Source organism: Eptatretus burgeri, chromosome 5 (genome assembly GCF_056783735.1).
Source record: "Eptatretus burgeri isolate ZD-2024b chromosome 5, Ebu_testis_v1, whole genome shotgun sequence".
NCBI lineage: Eukaryota > Metazoa > Chordata > Myxini > Myxiniformes > Myxinidae > Eptatretus > Eptatretus burgeri.
The window spans coordinates 56,660,076-56,673,302 of record NC_140965.1 but is presented as its reverse complement, the minus strand read 5'-3'; the positions used below and the strand labels follow the sequence as shown (position 1 = coordinate 56,673,302).

At 41.3% G+C, this 13,227-nt stretch overlaps 1 protein-coding gene across 10 annotated transcripts in view; it reads left to right on the top strand.

The window, feature by feature from the left end:
• Window positions 1–13,227, top strand: part of LOC147026489 (kelch-like protein 2) — a 120,197-nt gene that overhangs the window by 74,030 nt on the left and 32,940 nt on the right. For all 10 annotated transcript variants that reach the window (XM_085881940.1, XM_085881946.1, XM_085881938.1 and 7 more), the window contains one exon: window positions 3,911–4,027. In XM_085881940.1, coding sequence (XP_085738066.1) covers window positions 3,911–4,027 — 117 coding nt within the window. The remainder of the gene's footprint in view (window positions 1–3,910; window positions 4,028–13,227) is intronic.

Sequence of the window (13,227 nt, the reverse complement as noted above, 5' to 3'; positions counted from 1 at the left end):
AAGTCCTGTTACAACAAAATTTTAACACAACCAGCAGTATGTGGAATGCTTAAATTATAATACAGGCTGTTTCAAAAGAAACGGTGCAGTGGAAACTTATCATGCCTTGTGCAAAAAGATGTCTTTCAGAGAAAATTATTTATTGTCAAATACAACAAACACTTATCAGAGGTGATAGAAGATTTGATTTTGCAAATTATTGAAAAGTTGCAGCAAATTTATAGCAGGACACGTCAACACATGTTTTCAAACACTCGCTCTAGTTATTCAGCCTGGATTGCCTCGGAAATGTTAACCTTCAGCTCTTTTATCGTATGGGGATTATTTGCATGGATTGTGTTTTTGAGCTCTCCCCACATATGAAAGCCTGGAATGGTTAAGTTGGGAGAACGAGGTGGCCCTAAACCATGAGAAATGATGTGATCTTCAAAAATTGTACTGACTACATGCATGTGCTGTGTGTGCAGTTGCACTGTCTTTCTGGAACCATCCATCTCATTAGTTAGTTCGCTGAACTAACTACTGTTGGTTAGTTAGTTCGTTTTCTGGAACCTCTTCAGTAAGTTTGCTGAAAAACAGCTGGAGAACATCGTTGATGTGCCATTCGGAATTTACGGTATATTCAAAAATATTAGTCCATTAACCCGCCTTCTGGGAAAGGCGCATACACCAGAGCAATTTTTGATCATGCAATGGTTTTTCGAAGATTACATGGGGATTCTCTGTGGCTAAAATGCTGGTGTTCTGGCTATTCATATAGCCAGACGTATGAAACCATGCCTCATCCGTAAAGACGATGCAGTCTAAACCTGATCCTCTTTTTCTGTAATTAAATTTTGGAGCCATTGACAGAAGTTCAACCCCTTCTCTATGTCTCCAAGTAAAAGTTAATGAACGACATGCACTTTATAGGGAACAAACTTCGTTTTATTCCGTACAGCTCTGCATGTAGACGTTAGCGAGACACCTAGTTGTTGCGCCAAGCATCAGAGCGATTTTCTTGGACTTCTTTGCAATTGGTTAACAGTCCTGCAATACCACATCTGTCACAACCTTCGGCTGACCACTTCGAGACTTGTCTGCAAGGCTACCAGTTTCCCGAAACATTTCAACCAATGCTTTTACCCAATTTTGATGAGGCAATCTTAGCCAAATTTCTCTCCTTAGCTAAATGAATCCTTAGCCAAATGAATGCTTAGCCAAATTTCTCCTGAAACAAATCCTGCACCTCAGTAATCTACTTCCCATCATAGCAAAAATACTTTTCTTCCATTGTAAGGACCATTCTTTCTGGGTTGCCTTAGAGATAAACCATTAACATCCTCCGAGCAGAAGTTAATTTGAGTCGTCCCTCAGCTGGTGGGTATCAAACATGAGTGAGTCAATGATACCTGCAAGTAAACAAGCATTCATTTTAATTTTAAGATTAATAAAAATATGAAACATAAGTATTTTGTTCAATGCACTGTTACTTTTAAAACACGCTGTACATATGTTTAAAAAAAAAATAAAAAAATAAAAATATAATCTGATTTATTCTGTAGACTGATTGAATTAATGATATTCCAATAATGGAACTTAAAAAATAAAATAATTTTAGATGTGGCAAGGCATACGAAACAGCTTACTATCCTAAATTACGAAACAATACAAATGGCTTACTATCTGTATGTGCTGTACTATTAAAAAAAAAACATTTAACCTGCAGAAAACACAGGAATTAGTGATTCCAGAAAATGGATGTGAAATTTGTCGTACAGATAAGGCCCATCATGCAGGCCAAGTATCGTCAATCACTCGCTGGAGCCGCACAACGCCAACCAGGGCATGAGTATTTTCTTATTGTCTGTTCTTGACTGTGTCGTGTGTAACACAAGTTCAACAACATGACATCACTGTGACTTCTACAGATAATTTGGCCAGATTAGATGTATTTTAATTCCATTTTGAGGAATTGCAGTCATGAAAGAGTTTGCATTAAAATATGATGGTAGATATGAAAATTAAGATAAAACGGCAGTCATTTGGCATCCACAGCAACTTGGCTTCTGGAAATGACTGTAATAATGACAATAAAATGCAAAATCTAAAAATGAATCACCTTATAAACAGCAAATGGCAGAAGAATGAGAGAGGAAAAATTCAGGGCACATGCAGTAAAAATGTCTCTCATTTTGAGCTAAGGGAATAAAAATTGATAAATGTGCATGGAACATGTTTATTAAATTACATTTCTGTACATATAGTTGAGGCTCGTGGAAGAGCTCGACCACTGAAATGATCAGGATGCAACAGAACAAACGGAGCAGTGAAGTGAGGAGGGAAACACCAACAGCAGGGTTTATGGACACGATAGAGGGAGACTTTGACATATAAGGGATGTGAGGACTGATGAGGCATAGGGGAGGATGCATGTGGTGGGTGAGGTGACACAGAAGGAAACTGAGGGAGTAAAAATAGAAATTGGGACTAAGGTGGGCTTGGGGGCAGGGGGGAATTGGGCTAATGAGGATAAAAAAGGATTATGGTTTTGGATGGGGGATGATCTGAGATGGTGGTGAACAGCTGTCTTGAAGACTTGGAGTGGAGAATGACATTGAAGAGAATGTGGGAAGTTGGCTCCACAAGTGAGAAAAAAAAGAGGGAAAAATGAGTGAAGGTGAACAGTGATCTTGGGCATTTCACCAGAAAAGGGTTGATAGTGGACCACGTGCACCATCCAGAAACCTTGGGGGAACAAAGCATGGAAAGAGTGGAGGGTGAAAGGCCAGAAAGGAGACGGTAGAACACAGAGAAACCACCGACCTGGCTGCGATGGTGAAGTGATAGTTCCATAGACTAAATTTCATCGCGGGAGAATCCAATAATCTTGAAGGCCTTGGTTTCCAGGGCGTCAAGCTGAGCAAGGTGTAAGGCAGAGGATCCAGCCCCGATGGGAGAGCAGTACTCCATAAAGCTGCGCAAGAAGGGCTTGTAGGTGGATTGGAGTTCAGGTATGACAGGCAAGTATTCTGTACGAAGGAGGATGCCCAGTCTGTGGCTTATTTTGGAGGCCAACTTTGAAATGTGGTTTGCCCAAGAAAAATCATTGTTGATCACAAGTCCCCTATGAAAAAAATTGAAGAAATATTTGGACTTGAACGTTTTCCCCTTGACCTTTCATTATTTTTGCTTTTTATTCCTTTGCTATTACATGATGATTCAATTTAAGACTATTGTTCATCATTAGATGCTGATGAAAGAAAATAAACACAAGCACAACAAAAAACATCACAAAAGAACTTGCTATGTAGTGGGTTTCTCCCCATATATTTGAACATTGTTTATGCAGTTGTTCTATCCGCATTGTTCTCTTTTTACAAAATTTTACAATTGCTACTGTTTCTTCCATGTCGTCTATGTCGAAATCCGTGTGCATTCGCGCAAGAGAGATCTGTGTACCGAGCTTCTAACGAGCTTTCAACCCTGTAAACAAACCAAATTTTGGCAAAGCAAGCCAACCTGAGCCTTACTGCCCTGTTGTATCACAATACATAATGAAGGTGGCCATTCACTGCGCTTTATTACATTTTTTTAATGCTCAAAGTCCCTTAAGATTACCTTTAAAGTTCATCTAGCTTTGTTAAAACAGTTACTGTTCGTTGTATATTTTAGACTCCTCTTTCTCTTCATTATTGTAATATTACATGCTATGAGGAGACTATCTAGGGTAAAAAGATTATCTGATTAATCTGGCTTAGCAACAGAATAGCCAGGTTACAACTGGATTTGGTGATTGCCTTCTTGGTATCTCATTGAGGTATACACACACACACACACACACACACACACACACACACACACACACACACACACACACACACACACACACACACACACACACACACACACACACCTGTCTCCCGTTCAGGTCTTTGAGGCTGTTCTCACATGGGTAAACCACGAGCGTGAGGCACGGCAGGAGCTGATCGCCTCTCTACTGGAGCATGTGCGTTTACCACTGCTTTGCCGGGAATACTTGGTTGAGGTACAAGCAAGTCTTTGTTCTGTGTATGTCACTATCCTATGAATCCATTGGTCTGTGGTCCATCTCAAAAAATGACGGAAAACCTTTGCAACATCGATTAAATATAGCTTCTTACTTCTCTCCGTTCGTTTATGCCCCCATGCCATTTGCATGTAGGATTTGGAGTTTTTTGTTTTGTTTTTTGAATTAGGTGAATTATAAATGTTCTCTTGCAGAAAATGTCGCAATACTCCAGCACAGTAATTTATTTGCACGTTCAATAATAGAATACTTTTACACTGTGACGCACATCATGAAAGAGAAATTAATGGGATTAAGGTGTTTCTCTATTGGATGGTAATCCCCGAAGAGGAGTTGCATTGGTACCACTGCCTTTCATTCTCAAGGAGGTCGATCCCAAGGAAAATATCCATACATTCACAAATCATAAACTGCTTTTCCTTCCATTGATCTTGGTAAACAGGGCTACCGCATGGTTAAGCATTATTATTTTTTCTTACATACAGATGCAAGTTCACTTTAAGTTGCAGTTCATCTTCAGCGGAAATCTATTTTGATATCCCCTGACTACTCGTAAAAAATAAAATAAAATAATAATAATTTAAACCCCCTGCTATGTTTTCTTTTTAATTTGCTTTTCTTTTTTAATGGAATGAGTTGGCCTCATGTCGTTTGTTTGCCATTGAAGAAATATCCAGCATGCTGATTGAAGATGTGCCACGTTTTGAAGTAGAAAATCACCTTTGCACTTCCATGTTCACTTCACTTGAAGCATCTCATGCAAAGTAAACTGCTAATGCACTGCTTTTCATAGCAACATTAGCTTTCAATAACTTGTATTTGGAAAAATTAAGAAGCAACTAGAATCGCAGACAAGCGAATGCAAATGGCTCTCCTAATTTGCACTCCTGATCAAGGAATATAACAAAGAAATAACAAAATTTACTGTGTTGTGCAGTTTTGACATTTAACCCATATATATAATCAATAATTGAAACCGCCTTCATCAAAACCTTATACTGCACATCAAAACGGAAAATAAATTCATGAAAATAATAGTGGTAAACAACAAAATGGTTGTGTGGTTACAAAATAGTGGTTACAAAATAGTGGTAAACAGCAAAGTATTGCTGAGTGGCCACATAAAACGGATGGCCACATAACCAAGGTTATTGACATCGCAAAATATTTGTCTGTCAAACCTGAATGCCAAGTATTTTGGCCATATCATGCAGGTGGTCACATACGCGATACAATGCATCGTGTGATTGACTAAATAGACACAAATTAAAACAATAAAGAATCTTGATCTTCAATATTCTAAACAGAAACTAAAACGATACAATGGTTAACAATAATAACAACATCTTTAGGCGCTGAAAACAACCTTGACATGGCTACTTGAGCACAAACGGCCCCTACACGTACCTCAGCAATCTCTCGTTCATGAACCTGGATGTTTACAAGGCCAATAACAAAGCATAGAACAGACCGTTTTGTTGACTTTGGTTCTCATTAGACTAATGCCGTATTATTTCAGGGAACCACCATTTTACCACGTGACATCATCACGTATCTAACGTGTAACACGTAACATGTGTATTAACACATGAGAGCATTACCAAATGCAGAATAACGAGAGTAGCCTCCCTTGCATCATAAACTCAGATCAAATATTCTGAAACTGGGTAGATATAATGATTTAAAGCAGAACTAAATCACAGCCATGGAAGTTTGGCCATAACATTTTAGAAATTAGAAAAGTGTTTTAATCATGTTTTTGTCTTTTCACTGTCATTTGTAGTCAATTTGGCTGATTATTTACATCATCAGGTGTATGTGACAAAAGTGGAGGTATACTATACTTGGTACTTGTCCTCAAGTTGACTTGATTCCAAAAAAAATGTTTGGCTTAGCTCTTGACATGTTTAGCTACATCCTTTTCCTTCTGTTGCTGGATTTTTTTTTTGGCATTACATTCAAATTTTGTTTTTCTGCTTACAGGTCCGCACATCACTTTTCATTATCTCTCATCTCGAAGTATCTCTGCCAAAGTGTTTTTTTTTTGTTTCATCCCCAAGCATTTCTTATCTAATAGTAATGGAAATCTTATTTTGGCTTTCCAAAAGGGTTGGCTGGAAAAGAGTTTCTGGGGAATACACTCTTGTTCTGACTTCTCAGGACAGAATAGAATTTATTCCACTCTTTGCAGTGATCATCTGGCATATCAGCAAATTCTGTATCCTCGTCAAAGTCGAGATCTGCCTTCATGTAATATATTGTTACGGTTGTGGAAATTCACAGGACACTATAAAGGTATCCCAGAGGTCAGTTATGTCGATAAGTCTGTGTTCAGATAGATTTCCCCACCGAGGTCTAGAGGGATATTTTTGCGTGTAACCGGGCTGTGATCTTTGAGGTAGTGTTTTTCTTTTGCTATCTTTATTTTGGACCAACCGCCTCTCATCAAACCTCTCCACAACAAAAACATCGCTCTCATCAACCATCTCCACAATGACCACCACGACATCCCCTCACCACCTACGCTACAACAAACATCGCCTCACCTTCATCTTCACGAACGCCTCCATCTTGTTACCAAGCAGGCCCCGTTGAGGTACAATCTCTCGGTAGTCTGCCCGCGCGATTAATTAGGTAAATCGACCATTCGGCGATCGGACCCTGTAGCGCACGGGTAGAGTATTGACAAGGCTATGGTGTGCTTAAAACACACCCGTAGCATTTCGGCGTTGTTCCGAAAGCTGAGACTCGGTTTGCCCGTTCAGGGGCAAGAGCGGCCGCAATTGGCTAAGAAGCGGTCACCCGCACGCCGACGGGTGGGAAGCCACAACAATATGTATATCTGAATGTATATACAAACATATAATTATGTGTGTATGTATATATATATATATATATATAATATATATATATATATATATATATATATACATATACACATGCATATATGTGTGTGTGTGTGTATACATATATGTGTATATATATATATATATATATATATATATATATATATATATATATATATATATATAATATATATATATATATATATATATTGTTGCGGATTCGCGCCCGCCGGCGTGCTGACGGCCACGTAACTCGAATCGCGGCACGTCGCCCACCGGACGGACAATCCAGTCGTGACCCTCTCGGACTAACGCCGGGAACCAGTCACGGGTGGACCTTTCGGTCTCACCGCAATCGAGCCAATCAGCCCCCGCGTGGGATAGGGTTGCTCGCCAAATTCGACCTACCTAAGTACCCACGCGGAGGGTAGACCGGGCGATCGCACCTCGCCGCAGGTCGACTTCGGACACGGGCCACTTAAGCGACCCGTTCCGTACTATCAGAATAACCGAGCGGTGTTATCGTCGACCTCGACGGTTCGATTAATTATCGGGCGTATTCAGCCCACTACCAACCCTTTACGTGAAGCAAGATGAGGATTCAATGGGAGAAAAAGACGAAGCGAAGCGGGAGAACAGTTCAATAATAAAGCACATTTATTCGCGGCACACGGGAAGCACACATATACAATTCCACCAAAAGCACACAGAAAAAACACAATTCCATTTACACAAAAAGCAAATATAAAAGCGAAAACACAATGCAGAGCTAATACCGACTACCGAGCACACGGCAACACTTATACAATTCTACCTCACAGACGGCGCCGACAACACATACCCAAAACCAAGGAAAAGAATACCCCCAAGAATGAGGCGGCCTGAGGCCGAGACCGGGTCGCGCCTACCCGTCTGGTGATGAGACGCGGAGCGGCGATGGCGCCTCACTCCGCGGGCCTCGCGGACATCGCGGACAGTGTCTGGCAGGGGGTGGGAAAGGGGCCCCCTTGGTCGCACTATCTCAGCGCGGGGGGAAACAGGAGGGGGTTGCTGATGCTCGGGGTATAGAGGATCTTTATTATCCCTGGTGTGCGTCTCCACCTCGGCCAGGTCGCGCTGCCGGCCTCCCTCGGGCGTGCAGCTCCCGGCACCGACGCGAGCACCCCCTCGTCTGCCTTCGCCGCTGCCGCCTCTCCGCCTCTGGACTCTCCGACTCTGGACTCTTCTTTGGACTCTCCCGTTGGACTCTTCTTTGGACTCTCCCGTTGGACTCTTCTTTGGACTCTCTCCAGCTTCTCCAGCTACTGCAGGCTTCGGGCTCCAGACTTCCACACACCGCTCTGACTGACGAACACGGTCCTTTTATCCCCCCGTAGCTTCGCCTTTGACCCCCTCCCTTTGACCTTTCACCCCGCTCCCCATTGGCCCGAGAAAAAGTGGGCGTGAAGGCTTTTTGATCCACAAATTTGCATATATCGATCGTCCTGGAGGCGGGGCCAAATCGCCCCTCGCTCACCGATTGGACGGCAAAAAGTGGGCGTGTGTCGTTTTTGATCCGTTTTTGAAGCACAAAATCCGTGATTTTGTACACGCTGTTCGACGCGCGCTCTGCATGAGTCCAACACCGGTACCCACAGCGGGGCAAGAACGGTGGCGATGCTACGGTTGCGAGGTGTGACGGGAAGGTCGTGGCGGTTGTGGTGAAGCGGCGTTGTGGTTGGTGGTTGATGTTGTGGTTGTGGTGGTAATCATGGCGGTTGGTCCAAAATAAAGATAGTTAAAGAAAAACGGCTATCCTGAAGAGTCGCAGCACGCATAAATGACATGTATTCCCACTAGACAACGGGTTTGGGCCTAACTACACATATACTTGCCGAGATACCTCACCTAAGGGACCTGAATGGTGGTTTGCGAATTTGGTAACCACAACAATATATATATATATATATATATATATATATATATATATATATATATATATATATATATATATATATATATATATACATATACACATGCATATATGTGTGTGTATATATATATATATATATATATATATATATATATATATATATATATATATATATATATATATATGTGTATATATGTATATATATATATGAATATATATGTGTATATATGTATATATATGTATATGTGTATATATGTATATATATGTATATGTGTATATATGTATATATATACATATACATATATATATATATATACATATACATATATATATATATATATATATATATATATATATATATATATAATCAAAAAGTGTGACCTGCTTCTACATTCGTGCTTCGCATATTCGTAGTTGAAAAAAATGTTTTTTTTTTGGTTTTTTTTACTCCAGTATCTCCCTGTCTCCTGTATCCACCTGGGAAATTGGAAATCAGCTGACATCACATAATTACATAAAAAGGTGGAAAAACTGATCTCCTTCGCTACAGCCCAATTAGCTTACTGTACTTCCAATCATCAGCAAGGTCATGGAATCCATCATCACAGTTGACATAAAATCATTCCTTTTCTCAAACAGCCTCATCTCAGATCATAAATTTGGATTCAGACCTGGTCACTCTACAATGGGCATGCTGCTTCTACTCTCGCAACAATGGTGGAGGCTCTCAATATCAGACTGAGATCAGGGCCATCTCTCTGGACATATATTAAGCTTTTGATACAGTCTGGCATCCTGCCTTGCTCTCCAAACTGTCTGCCTGTGGAATCCAAGGCCAACTCCAATGTTGGATGACTGACTTCCTACCCTCTCTGAGACAATGTATGTCTCTCAACAGAACCCTTTCATCTCCTCTCCCTCTCAAGGCTGGGGTACACCAAGGCAGTGTTCTCAGCCCCATATTATTCCTAAAGTCATCAAACCTCTTCCCTCTTCTCAGAGCTTGACAAAATCACAAGCTGGTCAAACACAATTTTGCTAATGGATCCATATTGTCCACCCTTTGCATTCTCCCTTACCCCTCATCATTATCTGCATCCCGTGTTTGTCCATCTCCATCTACTTTCTCCCTCAGCACTGCGGTTTGTGTTTCCTCTTTCCTCTGCTGTTCCCTTTGTTATGTTGTGTCCTGATTTGTTCTGTGTAATTGCTCTTCCACGAGCCTAGACCATGTAAAGAAAATTAAAATAAAAAATGCCTCAACATTCGCAGACCCCGACATTCGTGGCATTTTTCAGGAACGTATCACCCACAAATATCAGGGTCCGACAGTACTTCAAAAATGAAAAAAACTACTGAACCAAATCAAACCAAGTTGTGCATGTTGGCTAAGGGTATCTCGAGTATGGTTTCTGTCTGGGTAGTATAACTGGGGGAGCGGGTTCAGGCTGGGGGAAGACCCCAATTCTCTCTATGTAAATGTGTATCACATGGTGCCACCCAGTAGAATCTGGAATTTCAAATCATCTTCTTCTTAGATAAAGAAAGCTTAAACAACTTCATAATGTTATGTGGAAGGGGGGATCCATAGTTAGAATGTAGTAAGACCATGGTATGGACCGTGTGATTGGCATAGCTTAAAATTACTCTTGTAAACAGGGAAAATATTTGAGTAAGTGCACTCAGGAGGCAGAGTGTGAACTTAGAGGTAGACAGAATAAGGCTGTAGAATGTCTGACTTTCTGTCAGGCAAGGCCAGGTGAGGACTTGGATGTTTCATGGCACATGGAAGTGTTTCATGCTTTCTACAACCGATGACAATCTGTCTGTCCAGTGGAGGCAAGCCGTGGTGGCAAGATGCGCTGTAGGACCTGGAAGAGGCGATGGATTTTTATTGGGGTCACCCCGTGGATGGGACGGCCTTGAGAATGGATCTCCCTCAAGGAGTGGGCAGCCAATCGCAGGGCCTGCGGAATAAAAGGCAGTTCCACAGTATGGAGGGTGTGCCAGAGGATCGGGTGTGAAGAAGAAGGGGGAGGATAAAGGACAAAGGGTTACGGGGGCTGGTGCTGGATACGCGTGGACAAAGTTGTAGCTGGACCTTTAAGCAGCAAGGATCTCTTGCCTTACCTCTGCGTGGCCACCATTTTTTCTCTCCTAGTCTTCTCTCCTGACCACCCAGTTCGGTTTTTATTGAATGATCCTTGGGGATCGGTAAACATAAGTTTGAATAACTGAATCTGACAGTTGGAAAACATAGCACTATTTCGGAAATCCGTAGAGACAAACCCATTACTGAGCCTCAGACGCGACAATAATATGCATTATGGTGATGTTGAAATCTGAGTGAGAATGATTCAAAATTTTCAAATGTTTAATTTCACTAATTTTAAGCTTTCTTTATATTCAGTTCGTTTATATTCACCTCTATTAAAGCATTGCCTCATTTTATGGACACTTCTTGGTACAATGTAACGGTTGAAGTTGAAAGAGAATACATCTCACCTCCCCGTTGGAGGATGGGAGACCGAGTGAGATGCTCATTAATTTCCTATTATCCAAAAAATTGTCGTGGTGCCCCAACCCCACCTCCCTAACATGCACATGATGTGTTTCTGTCTGTATGATTATTGTATTGATGAGGAAGATGTGCATTTTGCATGTGTCATGCGCTGCAGCTGCACCCACACATTGGATAAGCCGTTGCTGGGATAAACACATTAAGCAGGAAAATTGAACCCATCGGATGTGGGAACTGATGGAATGCAGATCACCGAGCATGTTCTGCATTAAATCAGTTGACGTGATTATTGAAAATTAATTAATTGTTTTTTCCAAGCAGTGAATCATAATTAAATGGTCATAACATTAATGCATTTTTCTTTCATCAGTAGTGAAGTTAGCAGTGACACCTAGAAGGGCACTCAGTAGAGCACATCCCTGTGCCATGCAATGCTGATCCACAAGAATATATTGTGCTATATGTCGTTTTTGGCCCTATCTCTCAATGTTGAAGAATCACTTTTAAAATTAAATATTTCTCGTATCCTGATCCAGATTCGAATCTTCACCAAAATCGATGCAATTCTTCCTTGTCACACATGCAACGTGTCCACCAAGTTTCGTCCGAATCCGTCGACAACTTTTTGAGATATCGTGCTATATATCGGTTTCGCCCTATCGATCAATGGTGAATAATGTCTTTAAAAATTCCAGTCGCTGGATCCGGATCGAGATCTTCACCAAAATCGAATCGGTTCATCCTTGTCACACCTGTCCACCAAATTTCATCCAAATCCATCCACAACTTTTTTGAGATATCCTGCACACAAGCAGAAAAGCGAACAGACGGAAAGGTGTGAAAACAACCTGCTTACACCTTCGGTGGCAAAGTTAATAATAGCATCCAACAAACTTTTGGTGGGAAGGAATATATATATCCAGGTAAAACTTGAAAGGTAAACAACATCACATCCCTTCTGTGTCATGCTCTCATAAACAATCAATAAGCTGAAGGATTGATGCTTTTCTTAATCATTCCTTTGCTGGGACATCAAATATCAATTAAACATTAATTTGGTGTTTGAACAACACGATATTTTTTGTATTCTGAGAATGGCTTTGAATCATCTCTGCTTGATAAAAAAAATGTCTTAGAATACAACATTACTTCCAATTTCTCATCAATTTTGGATTGATTTGTTCTCCATTGCTCTTCCAGCATATATATATATATATATATATATATATATATATATATATATATATATATATATATATATATATATATGTGTGTATATATTGTTGTGGTTGACCAAATTCGCAAACCACCATTCAGGTCCCTTAGGTGAGATATCTCGGTAAGTATATGTGTAGTTAGGCCCAAACCCGTTGTCTAGAGGGAATAAATGTTATTCATGAGGGCTGCGACTCTTCAGGATAGCCGTTTTTCTTTTACTATCTTTATTTTGGACCAGCCGCCATTATTACCACCACCAACCACGTCTCAACAGCCATCACACAACAACCACCAACCACAACGCGGCTATCACAACAACAACCACCAACCACAACGCCGCTTCACCACAACCGCCACGACCTTTACCGTCACAACTCGCCACCATCGCATCACCGTCATCTCGCGCCACTCGTGGGCACCGATGCTGGACTCGTGCGGGGCGCGCACCGAGCAGCGTGTTCAAAAACATCACGGACTTTCCGCAGAAAAACGGATGAAAAACGACTCACGCCCACTTTTGTTCCGTCCAATCGGTGAGCGAGGGGCGATTTGGCCCCGCCTCCAGGGCGTTGGAGGGCGGTCGCTATATGCAAATTCATGGATCAAAAAGCATTCACGCCCACTTTTCCTCGGGCCAATGGCGAGCCAGCAAGAGAGGTGAAGGGTCGGAGGCAGAGGGTCA